This window comes from Eubalaena glacialis, chromosome 4 (genome assembly GCF_028564815.1).
Source record: "Eubalaena glacialis isolate mEubGla1 chromosome 4, mEubGla1.1.hap2.+ XY, whole genome shotgun sequence".
Taxonomy (NCBI): domain Eukaryota; kingdom Metazoa; phylum Chordata; class Mammalia; order Artiodactyla; family Balaenidae; genus Eubalaena; species Eubalaena glacialis.
In genome coordinates, this window is record NC_083719.1 from 179,702,833 (window position 1) to 179,725,850 (window position 23,018).

Below are 23,018 nucleotides of genomic sequence, written 5' to 3' on the forward strand. Positions count from 1 at the left end.
AATTGATATTTCTGTTATGGGGAAGTTGTTGATATAGATGTATTGATCTTCTGCCAGCTTCTTTCTAGTATCTTTTTTAGCAGATAGTCATCTACAAGTAATGGTAGTGTAATGTCATCTTTCCAGTAGTTCTACAACTCATTTCTTTTTCTTGTCTTACAGCAGTAGCTAAGACATTCTATACAATTTTGATTAGTAATGGTAATAGTGGGCATAGTTGTCTTCTAACTATAAGGTGACTGCTTCTAATGTTCCACCATTAATCCTGATACTTGCCAAAACATTTTCTGTAATCTGTGCCTTGAGTTTTGCTGGAAACTTTATCAAGTTCAGGAAGCTCCCTCCTATACCTAGTTTGCTACATCTTTTTAAAAATCATAAATGGGTGTTGAATTTTCTAGATGTCTCTCATTCAATAGGTGGGTCCCAAGAAACTGCATTTCTAACAAGTTCCCAGTTGATGCTGAAGCTGCTCATCCAGGGACCACATTTTGAGACACTGGCATAGAACAAGAATAATGGGTTAAAGGCAGATTCTGAGAAACAACATTTAAGGAGTAGAGGGAAGTAAGAGAAGGCCCAATAGAAACACAACAGCAGCAGAAAATTATGAGAAAAACTAAGAAATGTACAGTGTCACAGAAGCCAAGTGGTGAAAAATTTGAGCACAAAAAGTTTAAAAGAATCATACTGTTAAATACAAAGCGGTTCAGAAAGAGACCTTCAAATGCTCACTGGATTTGGCGATTGGAAAGTAAGCTTACTAAGAACCATTTTGGTAGAATTGTGAGGGTAAAGCAATAGATTCTGCAAATGTTTATTGAGTGCCTCCTTAGGACAGGCACTGTTGCCGAGGAGATAACACTGAATCAGTGAAGGATGCTGAAAGAAGGAACATCTCTTTTGAGACATTTGGGCGAGAAGACGCAAAGAAAGTACGCATGACAGCTAGAGAGGAACGAAGGGTTCAGGGAGGGTTTGGGGTTTTGCTTTTAAGATTCAGAAGACAAAGCATGTTTATAAGCTAAGGGGAAGTTCCAGTATAGAAAGAGAAAACAAAGATGAAGGTGAAAGACAGGATGAACTCATAGTGATGATGAGCAAGTAACTTCCCACTCTTAACCGGGCAATGTCTACGATAACTTTCAGCTCTGTGAAGGCCACTGTAGTTCTGGATGCTAGAGTATCTTGCTTTGTGCAATACAACATACCTTCAATTCAAGGACTATCTTCTCCCTTGGGAGTGTATTCTGGTGTGTGTGTTTGTTTTTTAATTGGGCGAAAGAAGTATTTATTACTTGCAACAAGTAAGGAGAACACTGGGGTTCCTGGTTTTAAAATATAAATGTTAGTGGGAATATACAGCATTGCAGAAGATAGAATTTAAGAAAATTAAATTTAAAAGAAAAAAGAATACTGTAGAGAAAACAGACTAGGTTTGAGACCCATATCTGTCACTTACTAGGTGCAAATCCTCTCTGGGCCTCATTTTCCTCCTCTGTAAAGTGGGGAATAGTAACAGTATCTAGCACCTGGCACACAGTAAGAATACAATAAATGTATTATTATTATTATTATTTTATTTATTATTTTTGGCTGTGTTGGGTCTTTGTTGCTGTGCGCGGGCTTTCTGTAGTTGCAGTGAGCGGGGGGGCTACTCTTCGTTGCAGTGCGCGGGCTTCTCATTGCGGTGGCTTCTCTTGTTGTGGAGCACGGGGTGTAGAGCACACGGGCTTCAGTAGATGCAGCACGTGGGCTCACTAGTTGTGGCTCACGGGCTTAGATGCTCCGCAGCACGTGGGATCTTCCCGTACCAGGGCTCGAACCTGTGTCCCCTGCATTGGCAGGCGGATTCTTAACCACTGCACCACCAGGGAAGCCCAATGTAGTATTATTGACTAGGAACGAGATAAGTACTAGAAACCTGAAATGCTAACATTAATCTGAATTATTAAGGTTTTCAAAGTCAGAATGATAATGATAACATTTTATTACCTCAGAGCACTATACCTGCATTACTTAAAATTCCTCACTGGCTCTCATTACCTGTGAAAAAATCAGTGCTTCCACCAACCCACCTGTCTTATGATGGTTTTGTAGCTCCCCAAGACCCTCAGGGTTGATACAGGAAGTGTGGCCTAAAAGGAGTGCAGCACCCTCTTGTGGGCCTTTGGGTAAAAAACGGAACTATTTCCAGAGAAGAAAAGGAGCAAGATTGGAGAAGTCCCAGAGTGTAGAATGCCCTGATTTTGGCTTGTTCCTATTTTTTAAAAAAATCAGCATTCTTCAAAACTTCTGGGAAAATTATATTTTTATAAATAAACAAGGACTCTCCCTCTTGTGAGCACCAGCACCAAATCCACACCTCAGGGTTGTAACTTTGATTTTATTACACCAAATTTTAAGCCGGACACCCAGGAACACTTTTCAGACTACACATCCCAGGATCCCCTGGGATTTATTCAGTTGATTTAGACAACATTTGTGGGAAATTCGAAGCTGCAGCCCGATGCTGACGTCAGCTACCTCTTTGCCTTCACTTGCCCTCAGCTTCAGGGTCAGGAAAGATTAATAGCATTAGCCAAGGAGTTGGTGTTTCTTAAGTCTCAGCTATCGCAGGTGGATTCTCTTTCATTTCTAGCCCATGTCTTTCCCTTACTGATCATATATCACCGTCTCTGACCATCTCCCAGTTCCTCTGAGGATTCACCAAGTGAAGAGATGAGGCGGGAACAACAAATATTCCAGTGCCTACCATATTCCAGACCCTGTGTAGATACAACTGGGAGCAGAAGACATGGTTTCTGCCCTCCTGTAGCCTATGGTCAAGGGCGGTGAGGGGTGGACAGTTATTTGTATTTTATTAATGTACAACCAGAAACCCTGAGAACTGCTCTAGGAAAAAGTAGCTTGCAGAAGTCATAAACAATGTATTTTTTGCCTTGTATTCATAATTATTCCTCTATTCTTCGTCTTGTTCACCATTTTATTTACTGGCACACAATAGGAGCTTCACCCATATTTGAACGTTGAGTAGATTCTTGGTCACAATGGATGTATGATAAACATTTGTGAGATTAAATGGAATTGGTGAGGTCATGCAGATGCTTCTCCAACGGTGTGGATTTCGCCAGCTCTGTGCAAGAGTAGAGCTACTTAGCCTGTTACGATTTTAGTTCAACCCAAGAAGCCCTTTTGACCTTTCTTTACCTGTTATCATCAGATACCTTGGAACTTCATGGAACAGAGTAATCCCTCTTTCAGGTAACAGCCTGCACATATCCAGTTGCTGAATAAGTACCTACTGATGATGTCAGGAGCTGTGAGAAGCACTTGATAAATAGTTTAAGGCAGCTTTAGATCCTTCCTCCAGCTCCCATTTTAGGAGAAACAGCCCCAGTTCCTTAAACAATTTCTCATGTGACGTGGTGAGTTCCCTTATCAGCTAGTTTCACTCCCCCGCCCCCAAACATTTTGAGGGTGATTTGAGTCTTGCCTTTTCCCTCTCCCCAGCTGCGGAAAGGAAAGCGCAGGAGGGGGCTTTGGGACTTCTCATGTACGGGGACCACCGAAGCCCTTGCCGGGGTCCTTCTCGAATTGCAAGGGAGGAAGAGATTACCCTCAGAGAGAAGGGGGATGATGGGTCCTTTCAGGGTGTGGGGATGGCAATGACGACAAACCCTCAGGAAGGGAGGGGACAATGCCAGACCCCTTCTCAGGGAGGAGCAATACGGGGACCCTTGAGGAAGGGGGGGAGTATGACCCTGGGGGGGGTCCCCTTAGAAAAGGATGACATAGGAGGGGACCCCTCAAGAAGAGGGGGTGACGCCAGGGTCGGTCTCCCTCAGGAAGGATAATGCTGGGGCCCCATCAGCAAGGGGCCTGAGAAGTGGGAACGACTCTGGCGTCGCTCTCAGAAAGAAGAGACGCTGCTAGGGTTCACTTCAGGAGGGCGAGAGGATGCTGGGGTCCCCCTCAGTACGGCAGGAATGACGCTAGCGTACTCTCAGGAAAGGGGGATGACGCCGGGGTCTCCCTAAGACAATGGGAACGGCGCTGGGGTCACTCTCCAGAAGGGAGTGACGCCAGGTCCCCTCACCCGCCTCAGGGTTCGTCGCACCTGCCTCGGTCCAAGTTCCTCGGCTCCCTCAGTCATCTGGTTCGAAAAGCGCAGCGGCCGCGCCTCTCATTGGCTGCTTTATTGGCTAATGACAGCTACGACAGCCAATCGTAGCTCGGGGAAGAAAATCTCCCGCGCGACCTTGGCACGCCTTCTTCCCAGTCTACGCGCCGCGCACCTTCCTGCCTGCTGTAGTTCCTCAGACCCACTCTGGGGGGCGCACGAGGGTTTGAACGCCTAGTTCTACCTGCTTCCTCGCCTGTGACCCATTTTATAGAATAGTACCTACTTAGCAGGGCTGTTACGAGAGTTAAGTGCGGTAATTTATGTAAAACAGTGCCTGGCACATGGTAATCGCCTGGCAAACCTGAGCTGTTATTATTTGCATTTTACAGCGAGGGAAACTGAAGCACAGCATGAGTAAGTAATCTTCTCAAACTAACTCAGTCATTAACTGGCAGAGTCGCGACCAGAATCCAGAGTCTGTGTGCTTATCTACTATGCTTCTGTGGCTCCCAGATAACAAATACTGGCTATTTCTTTCCCCTGATTATGAAATAACTTCCCCTTGATTATGAAAGTAATACATGTTCATTGCAAAAGTTCGAAAACATCCAAGACTACAGAACAGAAAACACCAGTGTCTTTTAATCCATTCACTGGAGACTGTAAATATTTTGATGAACAAGCTGCTTTTTCTATGCACACATGTAGGATGGTATAAAGCAGAACATTTTTTTAAAATTTATTTTTATTTATTTATTTATTTTTGGCTGCCTTGGGTCTTCATTGCTGCGCAGGGGCTTTCTCTAGTTGCTGTGAGCGGGGGCTTCTCTTGTTGCGGAGCATGGGCTCTAGGCGCGTGGGCTTCAGTAGTTGTGGCTCGTGGGCTCTAGAGTGCAGGCTCAGTAGTCGTGGCGCTTGGGCTTAGTTGCTCCTTGGCATGTGGGATCTTCCCCGACCAGGGCTTGAACCTGTGTCGCTTGCATTGGCAGACGGATTCTTAACCACTGCGCCACCAGGGAAGCCCATGCAGAACATTTTGAAGCCTGCTCTTCTCATTGTGAACATCTTGTCATTTCAATAAATATAGACACACCTCATTGTTTTTATTTTTATTTATTTATATTTATTATATTTTATTTTTTTAATTATTATTTATTTTATCTATTTATTTTGGGCTCTGTTGGGTCTTTGTTGCTGCGCACGGGCTTTCTCTAGTTGCAGCGAGTGGGGGCTACTCTTCGTTGCGGTGCGCGGGCTTCTCATTGCGGTGGCTTCTCTTCTTGTGGAGCATGGGCTCCAGGCGTGCAGGCTTCAGTAGTTATGGCACAAGGGCTCAGTAGTTGTGGCTCACGGGCTCTAGAGCGCAGGGTAAGTAGTTGTGGCGCATGGGCTTAGTTGCTCTGCGGCATGTGGGATCTTCCCGGGCCAGGGATCGAACCTGTGTCCCCTGCATTGGCAGGCAGATTCTTAACCACTGCGCCACCAGGGAAGTCTCACCTCATTGTTTTTAATAAGTGCATATTACTCCATCATACAGGAAGCATAATTTCATGACTACCTAGTGTTGGACATCTGGGTTCTTAACAATTCTTCACTATTCCGATCAGCACTAGAATGGGCATTTGGTACCTGCAGCTTTATGTTTTCATCCAACTGGTTCTTTTTTTTTTTCCAAATTTTTTTATTGGAGTAAAATTGCTTTACAATGTTGTGTTAGTTTCTGCTGTACAATGAAGCGAATCAGCTGTATATATATCTATATCCCCTCCCTCTTGGACCTCCCTCCTCACCCCCCCCCCATTCCATCCATCTAGGTCATCACAGAGCACTAAGCTGAGCTCCCTGTGCTATACAGCAGGTTCCTACTAGCTATTTTACACCTGGTAGTGTATTTATGTCAAACCTAATCTCCCAGTTCATCCCACCCTTCCCTTCGCCCAATGTGTCCACATGTCAGTTCTCTACATCTACGTCGCTATTCCTGCCCTACAAATAGGTTCATCTATACCATTTTTCTAGATGCCACATATATGCATTAAAATACGATATTTTTCTCTTTCTGGCTTACTTCACTCAGTATGACAGACTCCAAGTCCATCCACATCTCTACAAATGACCCAATTTCGTTCCTTTTTATGGCTGAGTAATATTCCATTGTATATACGTACCACATCTTCTTTATTTATTCATCTATCGTTGGCCTTTTTTTTAAAAGTTATTTTATTTATTTATTTATTTTTGGCTGTGTTGGGTCTTCGTTGTGGTGCACGGGCTTCTCATTGCAGTGGCTTCTCTTGTTGCGGAGCACAGGCTCTAGGCGTGTGGGCTTCAGTAGTTGTAGCACACAGGCTCAGTAGTTGTGGCACACGGGCTTAGTTGCTCCAAGGCATGTGGGATCTTCCCAGACTAGGGCTCGAACCCGTGTCCCCTGCATTGGCAGGCGGATTCTTAACCCCTGGGCCACCAGGGAAGTCCCTGGACATTTTTAAAATAAATTTATTTATTTGTTTTTATTTTTGGCTGTGTTGGGCCTTCGTTGCTGTGCATGGGCTTTCTCTAGTTGCAGCGGGCGGGGGCTACTATTCGTTGCAGTGCGCGGGCTTCTCATTGTCGTGGCTTCTCTTGTTGCAGTGCACGGGCTCTAGGCCCGCGGGCTTCAGTAGTTGTGGTGCGCGGGCTCTAGTGCGCAGGCTCAGTTGTGGTGCATGGGCTTCGTTGCTCTGCGTCATGTCGGATCTTCCTGGGCCAGGGCTCGAACCCGTGTACCCTGCATTGGCAGGAGGATTCTTAACCACTGTGCCACCAGGGAAGCCCCACTGGACATTTAGGTTGTTTCCATGTCCTGGCTATTGTAAATCGTGCTGCAATGAACATTGGGGTACATGTGTCCTTTTGAATTATGGTTTTCTCAGGGTATATGCCCAGTATTGGGATTGCTGGGTCATATGGGAGTTCTATTTTTAGTTTTTTAAGGAACCTCCATACTGTTCTCCATAGTGGCTGTATCAATTTACATTCTCACCAACAGTGCAAAAGGGTTCCCTTTTCTCCACACCCTTTCCAGCATATGTTGTTCGTAGATTTTTTGATAATGGCCATTCTGACTGGTGTGAGGTGATACCTCACTGTAGTTTTGATTTGCAAAAATATGGAACGCTTCACGAATTTGTGTGTCATCCTTGTGCAGGGGCCATGCTAATCTCTGTATGGTTCCAATTTTAGTATATGTGCTGCCCAAGCGAGCACCAACTCGTTCTTTAGGATAAATATTTTTAAAAGTGCAACGTCTGCGTCAAAATGCATGCACAGTTATGTTTTTGATAAATATTGTCAGACCACTCCTGGAAAGCTGTATGTGCTAATTTCTACCAGCACTAACGAGCTATGAAAGTGCTTTGCCTACCCCTCGATGATCCATCTTTTCATTATTTGCCAATAGGTGAAAAAAGAAAACTGTCTTCTTTTCATTTTACTTCCATATATTTTTATGCTGAGAAAAGAGGGAGAAATATTACCCACATCTCAGGATTTTGTGCATGTGAACTAAAGTAGCGATAATAATATAAAAGTACCAGGCAGCTATCATTGTCAAACAGGCATTGGGTGAAGTGAGATCCCTGCCTTATTTCCCTGAATTTTCTCAACACTGTGAGATCACTTCTCAGCCTCAGTTTCCTCATCTGCAAAATGATAGTACATATCTCGAGAACAGCTGGAAAGTTGATAAAATAATCTGAGTAATGGGTTTAGCATAGGGCAGAGCCCTCTAAAGGCTGGGCGAGGTGGAGCCATTTGCCCCAGACCCCTGAAGCCTGCAAGTGGCTGATGTCAACTTCAAAGAATGAACCGACTCCACCCCTTCCCAGGGCCCCCTGTCCTGTTCAGATTACAGGGCTTCTCTGCCCTTGGCCACCTTTCCCTGAGGAAAGATGAACTCCCCAACAGGAGAATTTTAAAGAGCCAGCTGATGGTCACATGCCACCTCTATCCTTTGACCCACATTCTCAGACTGTCACCAAGTCCCAACTCAGGAGGCATGTGGGACATCACTCCTACCCTTTTACACTTGGGAAAACTGAGGCCCAGAGCAAGAAGGCTCACCCAGAGCCACCCACCTAACCCCTGCAGGCTGGGATTGATACTGTCGCCTCCTGACCCCCAGCCCAACACCCTTTCCCCGACTCTGCTTCCCTTTGAAACACCCTCGGGAAAACAACTGCGTCTCCTCGTTGCTTCTTGCGCAAAATTCAGATTCCCTGGAAACTTCTACCTAGTTTTTCAGCTTTGCTCCTCCCCCCTGGGTCCAGGCTGGCCCCTGCTCCTCTGGCCCAGGATATGAATCTTTAAGCCAAAGTCAAGCAGGAGAACCTTTGTATACATTAAACCCTCTACATTAACTCTCTCGCTTAAGTGCCAATACTGCACAGTCAGATATAGTAGCCATTGGCTAAACGTGGCTACTTAATGTAAAGGAAAATTAAAACTCCAGTTCAATTGCACTAGCCGCATTTCAGGTGCTTAATAGCCACGTGTGGCTAGTGGCTGCCTTATTGGATAGCGCAGACATAGAACATTTTTATCGTCATAGAAAGTTTCACTGGACACCCCTCTCTAGTCTGGAACTTTTGTTAACCCCATTTTATAAATGAAACAATTGCAGGTCAGAGAGATCACGCCCAAGGTCACACAGCTAGAACTGGGATCCAAACCAGTCCTTGGCCACTAGAGACAAATAGCAGAGTAGGTGGGTCGGCCTATCCTCAGATCCAGGGAAGCTGCCATCTTTTTTTTTTTTTTTCAGTATTTTTTATTTGGCTCCGTCGGGTCTTAGTTGTGGTGTGCAGGTTCTTCGTTGCGGCACGCGGGCTCTCTAGTTGTGGCTCTCGGGCCCTAAAGCACGCGGGCTTAGTTGCCTCGCGGCACGCGGGATCTTAGTTCCCCGACCAGGGATCGAACTCGCATCCCCTGCATTGGAAGGCAGATTCTTAACCACTGGACCACCAGGGAAGTCCCAAGCTACCATCATTTTGTTTCAGAAGACACATGCTGTGAATATATATTGGTCCCACTGTGCTTAACCACTTAAGGACTGTGTGTGTACGTGTGTATCTCTGTTTATTACACACCAGAGGCAGCCCGTATTCTAATCTGAAAGCCTGCATCACAAACACTTCCTCCATCTTCATCTTTATTCACAAGGGAAGTTTCACTAATTAGCATAATGAATGGCAGAAACGTTTTATTGGTGAAATCGGGGCTTGTTAATTAGGCTGATAAAGGTTGGAAAAATGGGCTCCCAGGGGTGGAGTTAACAGTATTCAAATATGTGGATTGGTTAAAATATCTGAGACTCACTAGCTCCCCGATCTTGTATGAACTCGTTGGAAAAACAGAGCTAAAATCCCAAGCTGGTCCTGTGTGAACTTGGGAGGATTCAGCTTGCCTGATATACATCATAAGGTTCACAGGCTTTAGGATAGTCAAGTTTGTTTGTTTGTTTTGGTTTTGTTTTAATGCAGCGTGAGGGCTGCAACACTATCATGGCCAGAATTCATGGAACTTACAGATGTAAATTCTCTTGTGCTAATAAATCAAGTTTAATGTCTGCAGGGCAGAATTTGATCCAAGAGCTTTTATCATGACCTGGCAACCAGATGTTGGAGGTGGGGGTCAGTCAGGTTTCCGGGAATGACTTCGTGGTACCAGGAGAACCCACGTTGCGTCAGATATGCTCCACGTGAGAGAAACAAGGCTTACCTGGGTCTGCTGGCCTCTAAAAACTGCGTGGTCTGAACCTCCACTTTACAACCTGCAGTCCCTGTGCCTGGACCTGGCCCAGGCCGGGGCGCTGCCTGCCGCCAAGCTGTCTGCACCCCCTTCAAGTTCTATCTGCTTGGGAAGAGGCAGGGACAGAGCCCGCTCATTTTCCCCACACCTCCCCAGACAGATAGCGAGAGAGACACACACCTTGAGAAACAGGATGGGAAAGGAAGCCACATCAGCCAGGAAAGATCGGTGAAAGCCTCGGTTTAATTGGAGACAAGATCGAAGGATTGAGTATCGATCAGCAGACCGACTGACTGATCATCAAAGTGGACAACACTCGAGCAGCTCGAGGGGGTACTGACTCCCCCCCACCCCGCTCCCCGGGGTCCCTGTCCCCAGTTGCCAATCACTCCTGGCCCTGGGGCCGGGGGAGGGGCAGGCTCTGCCCAGTCCTCCCTCACCCCCTCTGATGACATGACTCGCCGTTCAACAACAGTGCTGAGTCCACACTTCTGGGGTCTATGGTACAGTTTGTATAATACAGCAGGAATGGAGACTCCCATCGGGAGACCCTCAACCCCTCCTTCCCCTGAGTCAGCGGGGGAAGGGCAAGTTTATTTTCCCTTTTTGCCTCTGTAGAATAACTTACAAACCAACCTTACAGTATGTACAAAAAAAAAAAAAGAAAGAAAGAAAATAAACAAAGAAAGAAGGAAAACCAAAAAAAAAAAAAGGCCCACTCCGGTGGCCAGCTGGGTCTGAAACTACTTTCGCTACAAAAATGAACCCTGTACAGCATCGTGGGGGTGGGAGCGGGTGGTACTCCCCACAGGGAAGGACAGACAGATGGAAGGCTGGGGGGAGCTGGGGGCTACAGTACCGTGTGCTCCGAACTGGAGGGGAGAGAAATGAGAGAGAGAGGCCGGTCCTGCCCAGCTGCAGAGCCAGGCTGAGGGGCAGAGCGGAACGGGAAGAGGGGGTCTTTCTTTCCAAACAGCCCCCCCATGGCTTGGAGAAAAATGGCCTTGCATCTGTCTGTCGTATTGCTTGGGGGAAGAGCTAGGGGTAGAGGGGGAGGCTTGGCAAGGTGCGGGCAAAGGAGAGATGACCTTGGTTGCCAGGGTGGGAAGGGCTGCCCAGAAAGGGGACGTGGGTGTACACCGTTATTGCTTCCTCCTAGGGCAAAGAGTCGGGGAGGGGGACAGGAGGATGCTGGGGAGGGGGCTGTGCCCATGATGGGGACTCTGGGCCTGGCCTTACTCCACCCAAGGTGCAGGTGGGAGCCACTGCAACCCCCTCTCCTATGGCCGTGGGAATCATTAAGGCAGAAACAAGAGGAGAAGCAGCTGGAAGGAGGGGTGCGGCTCCAAGCCATCCCCCACCCCCGCAAACGGAGAAAATTCAAACGGAAACCAGACTGAAAGGGGAAAGGGGTGGCCGGTGGAGGGGGGAGGTGGATCACGCCCTCCTCAAACCTCAGACCCCAGGTGGGTGGTGTGAATGTCCCTCCAACACCCTACCCCTGCATCCTTAAAATCCCCGTCTCCCCCCTGCCCGTCCCCCAAGTCAGTATTGCCAGGTTTGTGCAAAATGAGGCTGAAGACTTCTGGGGGGGACGGCAGAGAGCTAATGGGGCGCCCCCTCCCCGCCCCCAGAGGCCCCGCCCAGAATGGCTATTCCTGGCTGGGTTCTAGAGACCCTCCCAAATTCAGAAGAAAAGTCTGGAGGGAGACCCTACACCAGGTGAAGAGCCCGAAGAGGCCGGAAGACTGAGCCTGGAACCTGGGGGGTGGGGGAGGGGGGAAGCGGGGGTGGGGGGGGAGGAGGGAGCTGGGGGAGGGGGTTGGAGCTGGCCGAGGGGAGCTGGGAACGGGAGCATCTACAGTTGCTGTGTTTCATCCTGGGTTTTTTTGTTTTTTTTTGTTTTTTTTTCTAAAAATGTAACAATTAAAATTCCAAAAATAAAATCCCTTCGGGGACCTCAGCCCCTTGTTCCCCAGCCCCCACCTCCAAAAAGAGGCCCCATGAGAGGGGGTGGGGGGAAAGGGGAAAAAAAGAAAAGAGAAAAAACCCCACTTTTCTGTTTTCTTTTTTCTCAGGAGGCCCAAGAGTCTTTGAGGCAGTGGAGGAGGTGGGGGGGTGATGGTGGTGGCGGGAGGCAGGGAGGCCAATGGGGTGTAGAGGCTGAGGCTCAGGTAGGGCCTCCAGCTGACCCCCACCCTCCAGGAGCTGGGAGTGTGGATGGATCCTCGCCCGATGTTCCTGTGCAGGCACAGCACGCCCTTTTGGCAGCCTGATCCTCTTTTTGGGCCCCCACCTCGGCCGCCATGGAGGGGAGGCCCAGAAGGCCCGGGTCCTCCTCTGGAGGGGGCGGGGTCCTCAAGACAGGCAGAAGGAGGCTCTCAGGAGACAGGGCAGGGGGGCTGCTGCAGCCTACAGATGCATCTGGGGGCATGGACGCGTCCTGACCCTTAGCCACACTATCTGCTGAGTCTGCTTGCTGGGTCAAGTACATTTCCTCTACCTCCGCCTCCGTAGACTGGTCCTGGCCATCGACCTCCAATGGTTCCTCAGCCGGGAACACATCCTGGGCGGTGGACAATTCCTGCACTTCAGTTGCACCTGGGGCAGTGGACACCTCCTCCTCTTCTTCCTCCTCCAGCGTCAGCTCAAACTGGAACTTATCCAGTGGAGGGGGGTGGCCTGGTCCCCCAGGCTCCTCCTCGGGTGGTGGCGATGGGCTCTGCCGAATGGCGCTGTAGTACCAGTCCCGGTTGTCCTCCAAAGTGTCCAGGATCTCTTGGGCATCTGGGTGAACCAAGTCAGCCCACGTCTCCCACAGCGGGTGTACAATGTAGTCGATGAAACCCACCTGAGGGAGGGAGAAGGAAGAATAAACCAGGGATCTGCTGGTGCAGATGGCACCGCCATGCTGCGGGATCTAATAAAAAATTTTAAGTCTTTATTGACTTTGTTACAATATTGCCTCTGTTCTATGTCTTGGTTCCTTGGCCACGAGGCATGTGGGATCCTAGCTCCCCGACCAGGGATCGAACCCACACCAACCCCCGCACTGAAAGGTGAAGACCCAACCACTGGGCCGCCAGGGAAGTCCCAAAGATCCCACATGCTGCGCGGCGTGGCAAAAAATAAAAAAAATAAAAGATGTTGATACCCTTGGACCCAGCAATCTCGCTTCTCCAGAGCCACCCTGGAAAAACTCTTGCACAAGTAAGAAAAAAAGAAAAAAAAACACGTATGAGATGCAAACAAAAACTGGTAACACCTCCATATATACATCAGTTGGGAATTAGTTTATTTTTTTTAAGTTATTATTATTTTTTTTGGCCACACCGTGCGGCATGTGGGATCTTAGTTCCCCGACATTCCAGGGAGGAATGGTTGGAGCTTCAACAGCATCTGTGACCACAAGAGACATCTCTGAGGAGAGAAGCCCCAAGCTTCGCATGATAGAAGAGAAACACTGAAAGTTCTGGGGTGCCTGCCAACTATGTGGAGCCAGAGAGAGCCAAATTCTCTTTCTCCAGACTTTCCTTACATAAGAGAAAAAAAAAACAAAAAACAAAAACCAATAAAGCTTTATCCTGTTTGAGTCACTGTGAATTCCTAACTACTAAACACTTATATGTCCACCAACAGAGCAATCACTACACAAACCATTATCCATCTGTCTCTGTGGGAATACTATATAGTAGTGAAAAAGGATAAGCTTAATCTATGTGTAATAACGTGGACAGATCTCCAAGTCATTTTTGGAAAGAAAAGGCCAGCTGTATAAAAATAGGTATACATTGGGATTCCCTGGCGGTCCAGTGGTTAGGACTCTGCACTTTCACTGCCAAGGGCCCAGGTTCAATCCCTGGTCGGGGAACTAAGATCCTGCAAGCCATGCAGTGCCGCCCCCCCCAAAAAAGGTATATATTGATACAGTTTATATTTTTTAAAAAAGCTAAACCCACAAACTGTTGCTATTAAGTTGCTTGTGAACATAAATACATAATAAAACAAGCAAAACTGGTTTTCATCAGGGGTTTGGGGCTATGTGCATGCCCTGGGAACATCTGGAAGTGTTTGGAGACATTTTTGGTTGTTACCGCAGGAACGGGAGGGTGTTCCTGGCATCTGGTGGGTGGAGGCCAGGGATGCTGCTCAACACCCTACAATGCACAGGACGGTCCCACCACAAAGAATGATCCAGCGCCAAATGCCAACAGTGTTGAGGCTGCATAACCCTGGATGGGAAGGGCATACACACCGAACCAGGAAGAGGAGGTCTCACCAGGGAGGAGGCTGGAAGCAGGGAGAGTGAGAAACTCTCATATTCACACTTCAGTGTTGTCTTTTACGAGACTGTGTTTCTGTCCCCCTCGTTAAATTAAAAAGGCATGTGATGAAGACGAGTCATTTAACTTCATTTCAAAATCCACCAAGGGGGGCTTCCCTGGTGGCGCAGTGGTTGAGAGTCTGCCTGCCAATGCAGGGGACACGGGTTCGAGCCCTGGTCTGGGAAGATCCCACATGCCGCGGAGCAACTAAGCCCGTGAGCCACAACTACTGAGCCTGCGTGTCTGGAGCCTCTGCTCCGCAACAAGAGAGGCCGCGATGGTGAGAGGCCCGCGCACCGCGATGAAGAGTGGCCCCCCGCTTGCCACAACTAGAGAAAGCCCTCGCACAGAAACGAAGACCCAACACAGCCATAAATAAATAAATAAATAAATAATTTAAAAAAAATCCACCAAGGGACTTCCCTTAAGACTCCGCACTTCCACTGCAGGGGGGCACGGGTTCAATCCCTGGTCAGGGAACTAAGATCCCGCATGCCACGTGGCGTGGCCAAAAAACAACAACAACAACAACAAAATCCACCAAAACTCAGGCACAAAATGAGTGGCCAGGTTATAGGGAAACCGACAGGCTGAAAGGACATGAAGTCTGTAACTAAGGGCCAGGTAAGTGTTATTATTAATGTTATGGCAGTTACTACAAATCAGTTACAACGTCTGGGTGCAAATCTACAACTTACGAGTCCAGAGGCTCAGTTCAATTGTTTTGTGGAGGAGAAAGTGTTGCCTATTTCCCATCAGGATAGAGAAGGAAAAAACAAAGACAAACTTCACACTGTGTACGGGCAGGTTAGGCCCTCTTGGGCCTTTGGAGCTCCAGGCCGGTGTGGGGTGAGGAGGCCCACCCTGCTCTCTGCCAGTGGTGCCGAGACTGTACCTGAGACTTCTCCACTGAGGCCGTGTGCTTGTCGCACATGGGGCTGATCTCCATGCCACGCTCGCGTTCACGGTCACCCTGCTGGAAGAACTCGGCCATGATGCGGTCGGTCCATTGGCGGTACAGCTCCAGCGGCTTGGTGGGGTTGCTGAGATCTGCACAGTGCACCATGTTCCGTAGGACCTGCATGGGTGGGGGACCTTCAGAGGCCATGTCCCCATCCTAGTTTGAGGCCTCAGGCTTCCTTACTTCCCCTTTGGAAGGAGAGTAGGGGAGAAGGGGTAGCGGGGAGATGGAGAAATGTAGAAGAGGTGAGGGAAGAGGGTCGATGAATGGGGGAGAGAAGGGGAGAGATGAGACGAGGTTGATGAGCAAAGGGCAGAGGGAGGGAAGGGAAAAGAGGCGGTGGGGAGACAGGGGTGTGGGGGACATGGAAACGGGTTGATGAGGAAAGGGAAGAGGGAACTGGAGGAGATGGCGGGAGATGGGATGGAGAGGTGGGAGTTGGAAAGGGTTAGATGGGAGAGGAGAGAAAAAGAGACAGGAAGATGGGCAACCTGGGAGCTGGAGCAGAGGGAGGGGCAGCAACCCAGACCTGAGGGGGGAGGGGAGGGTCCAATCTCGCTATACGGTGTGGGGAGGGGGGCACCTGGATGCGGTCGGCATAGTTATCCAGCAAGAGGACCCCCGAGCTGGTCACTTTCTTGGTCTCCACCATGGTCTTCAGGTCAGCTAGGAGGGTCATGTGCTTGGACATGTCCGTGGCCAGCACCTGTGGGCAAGAAGTTGTCACAGGGGCCGTCGAAGCCTGGCCGCCCGCTGTACTGACCTGGGCAGGGCCTCTGGAGTTTTCACTCCGCACAATCAGCCGCCACGACCCACTCCCAAAGGACGTCTCCCCCACTAGGGGCCTTTCTATCCCAGACTCAGACCTGGCCCTCCCCAATGCCCCCTTGCCCCAAAGGTGACCTTTCACGCTCTGTCCCCGCCCCTCGCCCCGCCCCTCGCCCCGCCCACCATGTCGATGACCATCTTGCGCAGGCTTTGCCGCTGGCGCTTGCTGAGGTTCTGGAAAATGTCGCAGTTGTCTTCCTGCAGCAGCTTGAAGCCCACGGCCAGGTGGTGATTCTCCAGCACCGACTCGTCATTGTACATGAGCGCCAGTTCAGAATCTGTAGCCCAGGCAGGGTCGGGCAGTCAGGGGAGGGGAGGACCCACCCAGGGCGCCCCCCGCTGGGAGGGGAACCGCAGGCCCCGCCTCCAGCCCAGCAGGCCCCGCCCCCGTGGCGGGCCACTCACTGGTGTTGATGAGGAACTGGTTGGAGACACCAGGGTGGTCCACATCATGGATGGAAGCTGCGAAGAGGGCGGCGAGAATCTCCAGGTCCGTGAACACGGCCTGGGGGCAGAGGGAGACGGGTTAGAAAGATGGGGAGTCAGAGAGACTGGATAAGAGAGAGATGGGGAGTCAAGAAAGATGGGGAGGGCTTCCCTGGTGGCACAGTGGTTAAGAATCCGCCTGCCAATGCAGGGGACACGGGTTTGATCCCTGGTCCGGGAAGATCCCACATGCCGCGGAGCAACTAAGCCCTTGCGCCACAACTACTGAGCCTGCGCTCTAGAGCCCGCGAGCCACAACTACTGAAGCCTGCATGCCTAGAGCCCGTGCTCCACAAGAGAAGCCACCGCAATGAGAAGCCCGCGCACCGCAACGAAGGGTAGCCCCCGCTCTCCGCAACTAGAGAAAGCCCACACGCAGCAACGAAGACCCAACGCAGCCAAAAATAAATAAATAAATTTATAAAAAAAAAAAAAAAAAAAAGAAAGATGGGGAGTCAGGAGAGAGAGGAACGGCGTCAGAGAGAGATGGACGTCAGAGACTCAGGGTCAGAGAGATAAACAGAAGATTGGAGATGGATAGTGTGGGGGGCAGCTGGGGAGACATGGGGGCCAGGCGATGCTCACATCCAGCGCAGGTGTGGCCAGCAGCACGTGGGTGGACTGCAGCACGTCAGCCGCGTGCAGGCTGTTGTGGTAGGCCACACTGGGGTGGTAGTGGTCCTCCAGGGTCAGCATGTATGTCACCATCGTGTCCACCGGGATGCGGAACTTTTTCAGCAGGTCCCGCTCCTGAGGGCAAGAGTAGGGGGCGGTGACCCCCACACCGGCCCTCTGCTCCCCGCCCCGCCCCCTCCCTTGCATCCAGCCCCACTCAGCCCGCCCTACCTGGAATATCGTGTACATGATGCAGCTGAGGGAACGGCCCCCCGCATAATCCGACACGCAAAAGATGTTCAGGCCCCACTTGTTCAGATTTTCCAATTCCTGGTGGAGATGGAGGCCAGAGGTCAGGAGCCCCCAAGGCCCAGGGCCCTCTAGACTCTTTTCTAGGAGTTCAGAACCCTGGTCTGAATAGTGGCACCATTATCGCTCACCCAGTAGGTGGCATGCTCAGCAGTATAGAATTTACTGCCCAGGTCCTACTGGGCCAGAAAATAACAAAGCAACCCCAGAGTCTACTGAGTGTGTATTATCCACCAAGCACTGCACTAAGCGCTTGATTTCACATAGCAGGTGACGGAACCAAAACTCAGAGCAGCGACATGACTTACCCGAGACCGTGCATCTCACAAGTGGCAAAGCTAGGATGTGAACCCAGCGTGGCTGACCCCAAAGCACAGCTCAGCCTCAGTTAAACTGCTCTTGAGCGCTGAGAGGAAAGGAACATGGGCTAATTTTCCATGTCTCCCCAGAATTCAGAACAGCACCAGCACATAGTAGGTGCTCAATAAACACTGAATGACTGAATCTAGCCCTGGCCAGTACTGGCACGCAGAGGGTTACAATAAATGTCAGCTGAGGGAGCCACTGAGCTTGCATCAAGTCCACTGTACAAATCAATGTGGGAGCCCCTTGGCTTAAGATTTCATGGAAAAGCCAGGAGGCAAATCCAGGTCTGGTCTGTAGTGGATGCTGTTTGGGTTCTGCCCAGATTCCCTTCACTGGTCAATGCACCCATCACCCAGCCGCTGGGGCTGTTGCTTACAAAGACTCACAGCTGCCCCTTGTCAAAAATCTGCTCTTCCCCCACAGGAGCTATGTGAAGGGGGTGATGCCATCCACCCTGGGGACAGCCCCCAGCCAATGACTGACACAAGGGTATAAAATGCCAGCACACTTGCCTCAAGGTGGGCTCAACTCAGTGCTGTTGTTCATACTCCAGAGCCCCCTGTGGACACCAGCTGAGACCACTCCCTCTCTCCTGAGAGTCTCATAAAGCAGGTACACCCGAATCCTCATCTCAGGCTGATCCAAAGCCCAGTCCTTCTTTGGGCCCCAGGAGAACCCTGCCCCTCTCCAGCCCAGCCCCTGCTGAGGCCCCACCCACTTGGGCCAGGAGTTCCTCTTGATCGGTCTTCACCCCAAAGCGGGGGATGCTGGAATCGTTCAGGCTGCTGCTATGCATCAGCTTCTTCACCCCGGTGATCTGAGACATCGGCTGGAACTGTGGCCCAGGGGGCGGAGGCCGCTGGGAAGGTCTCTGCCGTGGCACTTGCTGTTTTTCTCGATCCTTCATTGCGGGTGATGGGATCTCCACTTCATTCTGCTTGTCTGCAGAAGATAGAGGAGAAGCCAGCATGAGAACCTCACAGAGGCTCCCTCATCTGGCTCTCAGACCCCCCCTCAACCCCTCAAGCCCTAGGAAGTCTCACCCAGGAGGGCAGACCTATTCCGGGTGTCATGCTGTTGGTTACTTATGGACTGGAAACCAGAGAGGAGGTAGGAACTCTTCTGGGAGGTGGTGGGCTGGAGTGGGGACCCTGGGGCCAGCCCAGAGCTATGGGGTAGCCCCAGTCCAATCACCAAGTTTGGCATGGGGGTGGCGTGGGAAGTCAGGAAGCAGGGTGGGGATGCTAGAGAGAGCCACCGCCTGCCTCGGATAGGCAGGGAACCTTCTCCAGCAGGCAGGAAAGACACCCCCATGGGGACCCAGAGGGCGGGTGGAGGTGGACAGCGCTGGGAGGCGGGAGGGAAGGGTGGTCTCTGGCTCCATGGACCCCCACCCCCACCCCCTGGACACCAGCCTGCCTGGGAGCCAGCCCCAGAAGCCCCTTTCCTGAGCTCTTTAGGGTTTCCAGAGCCCAGCCAGGGCCACCCATTGTGACCTGGGGCCTGCCAGTCAATGACAGGGCCTAAGAGGGGTCATTTGCATGCCGTGCTCTTATTGGCTGGATCTCAGGCACACCACACCCCCATTGGCAGGAGTGTTTGAAACTCTGAAACCTTTCCCGCTTGGTGGGGGGGTACCCTGAATTCCGGGACCTTTGGTGATAAATTCTGAGGGTGAAATTATCCTGAGTTTGTGGGGGATATCCTCAGCTAGGTCTCTTGGGTTCAGGATGAGGTTAGGATGAGTTGGAGATCCCCATGAGCTTGAGGGCTCCAATGAATTTGGGGTATTCTACTGTCTTCAGGGTTCCACTGAGTTAGGAAATTCTCCTAAGTTTGGGGAATCACTTACAGGTTCTTAAGCGGGAGAATCCTATTAAATTTGGGTATCTAAAGTTTGGGGGGGTCTACTGAATTTGGGGGTCATACCAAGTTTGGGGATTCTACTGAATTTGGGAGACTTTTCAGCTTGGTGGAAAGGTTTAGGGGTCTTTTATGGGCTCTTAAGGGCAGGGGTTCCCTTAAGTTTGAGAACCCTACTGAGTTCGGGCATCTCTCTTGAGTTTGAGGGGTCTTCTGAATTTGGGGGGGCGGAAATCCAAGTTTGGAGATTCTAGTGGATTTTGGGAGACTTTTCAGCCTGGAGGTATTTTAAAGTTTAGGAATTCTATTTGAGTTTGGGAGTTTCTTGGGGTCTTGAGTTTAAGAGTTCCAATGGGGTTCCCCTGAGTTTGGAGGAGCTTTGCAGCTTGGAGAGATTTTTAAATGTGGGTGTTCTATAGAAGTTGGGGTCCCACTAAATTTGGGGGCATCGCGATATAGGAGCTCTTGAGCGTGGTGACTTTGACCTTTGGGGAGTTGAGTCAGGGTCCCCTGGGCAAATGTGGGCAACAGGACCCAGGGTCTGGGGTGGCCCCCTGCAGTCCAGTTATGCAATGCCTCCCCCCCCCCCCATAACCCACACACAAGTGCCGCCCTTCACTCACCTAGGAATGTGGTGGAGATGTACTCAGAGACCTGGTTTCCTGACCTGCTCATCTCTGACAGGTGTGTGAGTTCACGGTTTAGCATCCTCTTGAACTAAGGTGAAGGACGCAAGAAGGAAGGAATGATGGGGTCATGGCAGGTGTGGGTTGGGGGGTGAGGCCAGGCCCTCTCAAGAAACTTCTGAAGAACCCATGAGTCCCTCTCACTTCTCTGCTCAGCCAACAGAGTCCTCAGCAGGCTGCTAGAGGGGAGGGGTCAGTCCTTCCTCTCCTCCCAGTTCTGGATGGGGGTCCCCAGGCTTGGGGGGGTCAGGACTCAGCATACCCCTCCCTGTCTGAGGAAGCGGGGCTCCTCTCACCATACTCCCTCCTTCTCCCCCCAAGGAGGAGCCAGAGGGGCACCTGTGGAAGGGAGGGGCTCCTACCTAACAGGGAGCCAATGGGGTGTCAGGAGAATCCCGTCACCATGGTGATGGGAGTCTCCTTAGCAACTCCCCCTCCAACCAGCTGCTGAGCTGGGGAAAGGGGGGGCAGCCGGCAGGCCCTTTAACCCCTGCCTTCCCAGAGCAACCCCTGGCCCAGGTCTTCCCAGACAGGGACCCCACTCCGTGGGGTCCCAGCCCCCAGCCCCCAGCCTGGTTTGGAAGGAAGGAATGTAGTCCTGAAGTTCTGGGTGGAGAGGTTTGACCAGGGCAGGGAGAATAGTGAGCTGAGGAAACCCTAGTTCAGTCACCCAGGGGAGGGGGTTCCCATCATAGCCCCCTCTCCCCCAACCTCAGAGTGGTGGACAGATGCACAGATGGACGAAGTATACCCAGAACCAGGCTGGGGGCTCCTTCTGGTCCCCCCATAGCACTTCCAACAAGCATCTGCTGTGACATTGTGCATGAGGAGAAAGGGCATCGGCTCCCCGCCCCCAAGCTCCACCAAAGCACCCCCAAAGCAGGAGCAGACTCTGTCCAGAGAGGCAAGAGGGACATTCAGCAGGAAGGGTGAGCCCGCATGGCCCACATCAGGACGAGCGCTCCTTCCTCCCAGTGCTGCCAGAGGCCTGGGCACACATAGAGAGTCAGACACACACACACACACACACACACACACACACACACACACACACACACAAGATGGACCCACAAAGTCACACAACCGCACACAGAGTCACAGACTCCCATATTACACAGTTCTACACAGCCCCAGACACACAAACCAAGGAGCATACACAATAAGGCAGTCACTGACACTCTGGGTCACATGCCCCAGAAAAATCACGCCGCTCTGGGCTCATAAACATGGCCCCAAACACAACACCACAATCAGAGCCACGTGATTTCAGCCAGGGCCACCCCCTGGTCCCTGACCCAGGCAAACAAACATATAGTCAGGCAGCCCCCCACCACTGCAGACACACATGTGTGTGCACTGACAGTCACACCCAGAGAAAGACCCACACCCCCAGCCACCCGCCATCCACGCCCAGCCCTGGGCCAAGGCTTCATGTCCAGGCCGCACACGTGCACAGCTGCACACACAAGCCTAGACCGGGGGCTGGAGGGTCTGAGGTGGGAGGACCAGAGCCGGGTCTCCTGCCCATCCTCCACCCCGAGTTCCCTTACCTGGTCCCACCAGCCCACCAGCCATGGCTTGGAGCAGGTCTCGCAGAAGAAATCCACCAAGGGCATCTTGGAGTCTTAGCCCTGCTCAGGGCTGCCGCACACAGAGGCTGGGCTTGGGGAATCCCGGGATTAGCAGCTACCATGCGGGGGGGCGGGGGGGGCAGGGTGCTGGGCAGGTGGGCAGTGGAAGGGGGAGCCGCGGAGGGGCCTGGGCCGGCCCAGCAGGGCTGGGGGCTCCCTTCCCCTCCGCGCTCCCGGCAGCAGACCTGGTTACATGGTCCGCCAGCCCCTGGCCCCGATGGGCACTCCGGCAGCGGCGGCTGGAGGCGGCCAGGGACCCCTGCCCATGGGGTGGGGGGGCAGGGTAAGGGTCCCAGGAGGAGGCTTCGGAGGCTCTGGGCTCCGTGTGTTCGCCTGTGCGTGTGCGTGTGCGTGCTCACTGCAGCACTGGCAGGCTGCACTCGATGTCAGGTGGTGCTGGAGGTGGGGGGGCGTTAAAGGGGCATCGGAGCCCACGGGCCTCAGGCAGGACCCAGCTGGGCTGCTGGGGAGAGGCAGGGAGGCACGCACACCCTGGAGAGGACGTGCCCCCTCCGTGGACACACCCAGAGACAAAGACACACACCCACATGCTCCCCACACAGACACACCTTCCACAGCAATACAGCCAGACCCTTGACACACTCCTGCACTTGAATACACTCCAACACCCAAATGCTCTCCGTCCTTTGCTGACCACACACACACACACACACACACACACACACACAGAGTCACAGCTCTGTTGTTCAACACATTTATAGGTATATAGTTGACCTCACAGAGATACAAATGCCTTCAGACACACCCCTTCCAAGAACGCAGACTCACACTCAGATGTGGAGACACACACTAAGGGATAAACACCCAGATACTGGACACACTTACAGACACACTCAACACACCCACAGACACACTTGTAAACAAACACAAATACCCATGTGGCCTTAGACACATATGTGCTCTGACAAATCCATAAGGGGATACTCACACTCACACCCACAGGTACACACGCACACACCCCATAGCAGAAATACACCCACAGACCTACATTCAGAGACACGGTCACATTCTCGG

General features: G+C 51.3%; 1 protein-coding gene and 1 non-coding gene across 6 annotated transcripts in view; both read right to left on the bottom strand.

Annotated features, from left to right (window-relative positions):
* Nucleotides 1–7,268: 7,268 nt before the first annotated feature.
* LOC133091548 (U6 spliceosomal RNA) lies at nt 7,269–7,372 on the bottom strand. Its single transcript, XR_009700893.1, has one exon. It is a non-coding gene; the product is annotated as a U6 spliceosomal RNA (small nuclear RNA).
* Nucleotides 7,373–10,167: 2,795 nt separating this feature from the next.
* The window catches only part of PDE4A (phosphodiesterase 4A), a 37,533-nt gene continuing 24,682 nt past the window's right edge, over nt 10,168–23,018 (bottom strand). For 4 of the 5 annotated variants that reach the window (XM_061190503.1, XM_061190504.1, XM_061190506.1 and 1 more), the window contains exons 7-15: nt 20,290–20,383; nt 18,522–18,745; nt 17,360–17,458; nt 17,099–17,263; nt 16,433–16,532; nt 16,151–16,305; nt 15,783–15,905; nt 15,134–15,316; nt 10,168–12,764 (exon numbers count right to left, since the gene is read on the bottom strand). In XM_061190503.1, coding sequence (XP_061046486.1) covers nt 12,084–12,764; nt 15,134–15,316; nt 15,783–15,905; nt 16,151–16,305; nt 16,433–16,532; nt 17,099–17,263; nt 17,360–17,458; nt 18,522–18,745; nt 20,290–20,383 — 1,824 coding nt within the window. In that variant the 3' untranslated portion in view covers nt 10,168–12,083. Of the gene's footprint in view, nt 12,765–15,133; nt 15,317–15,782; nt 15,906–16,150; nt 16,306–16,432; nt 16,533–17,098; nt 17,264–17,359; nt 17,459–18,521; nt 18,746–20,289; nt 20,384–21,902; nt 22,016–23,018 lie in introns of those variants that run through there. The other variant, XM_061190507.1, reaches the window with a different exon arrangement.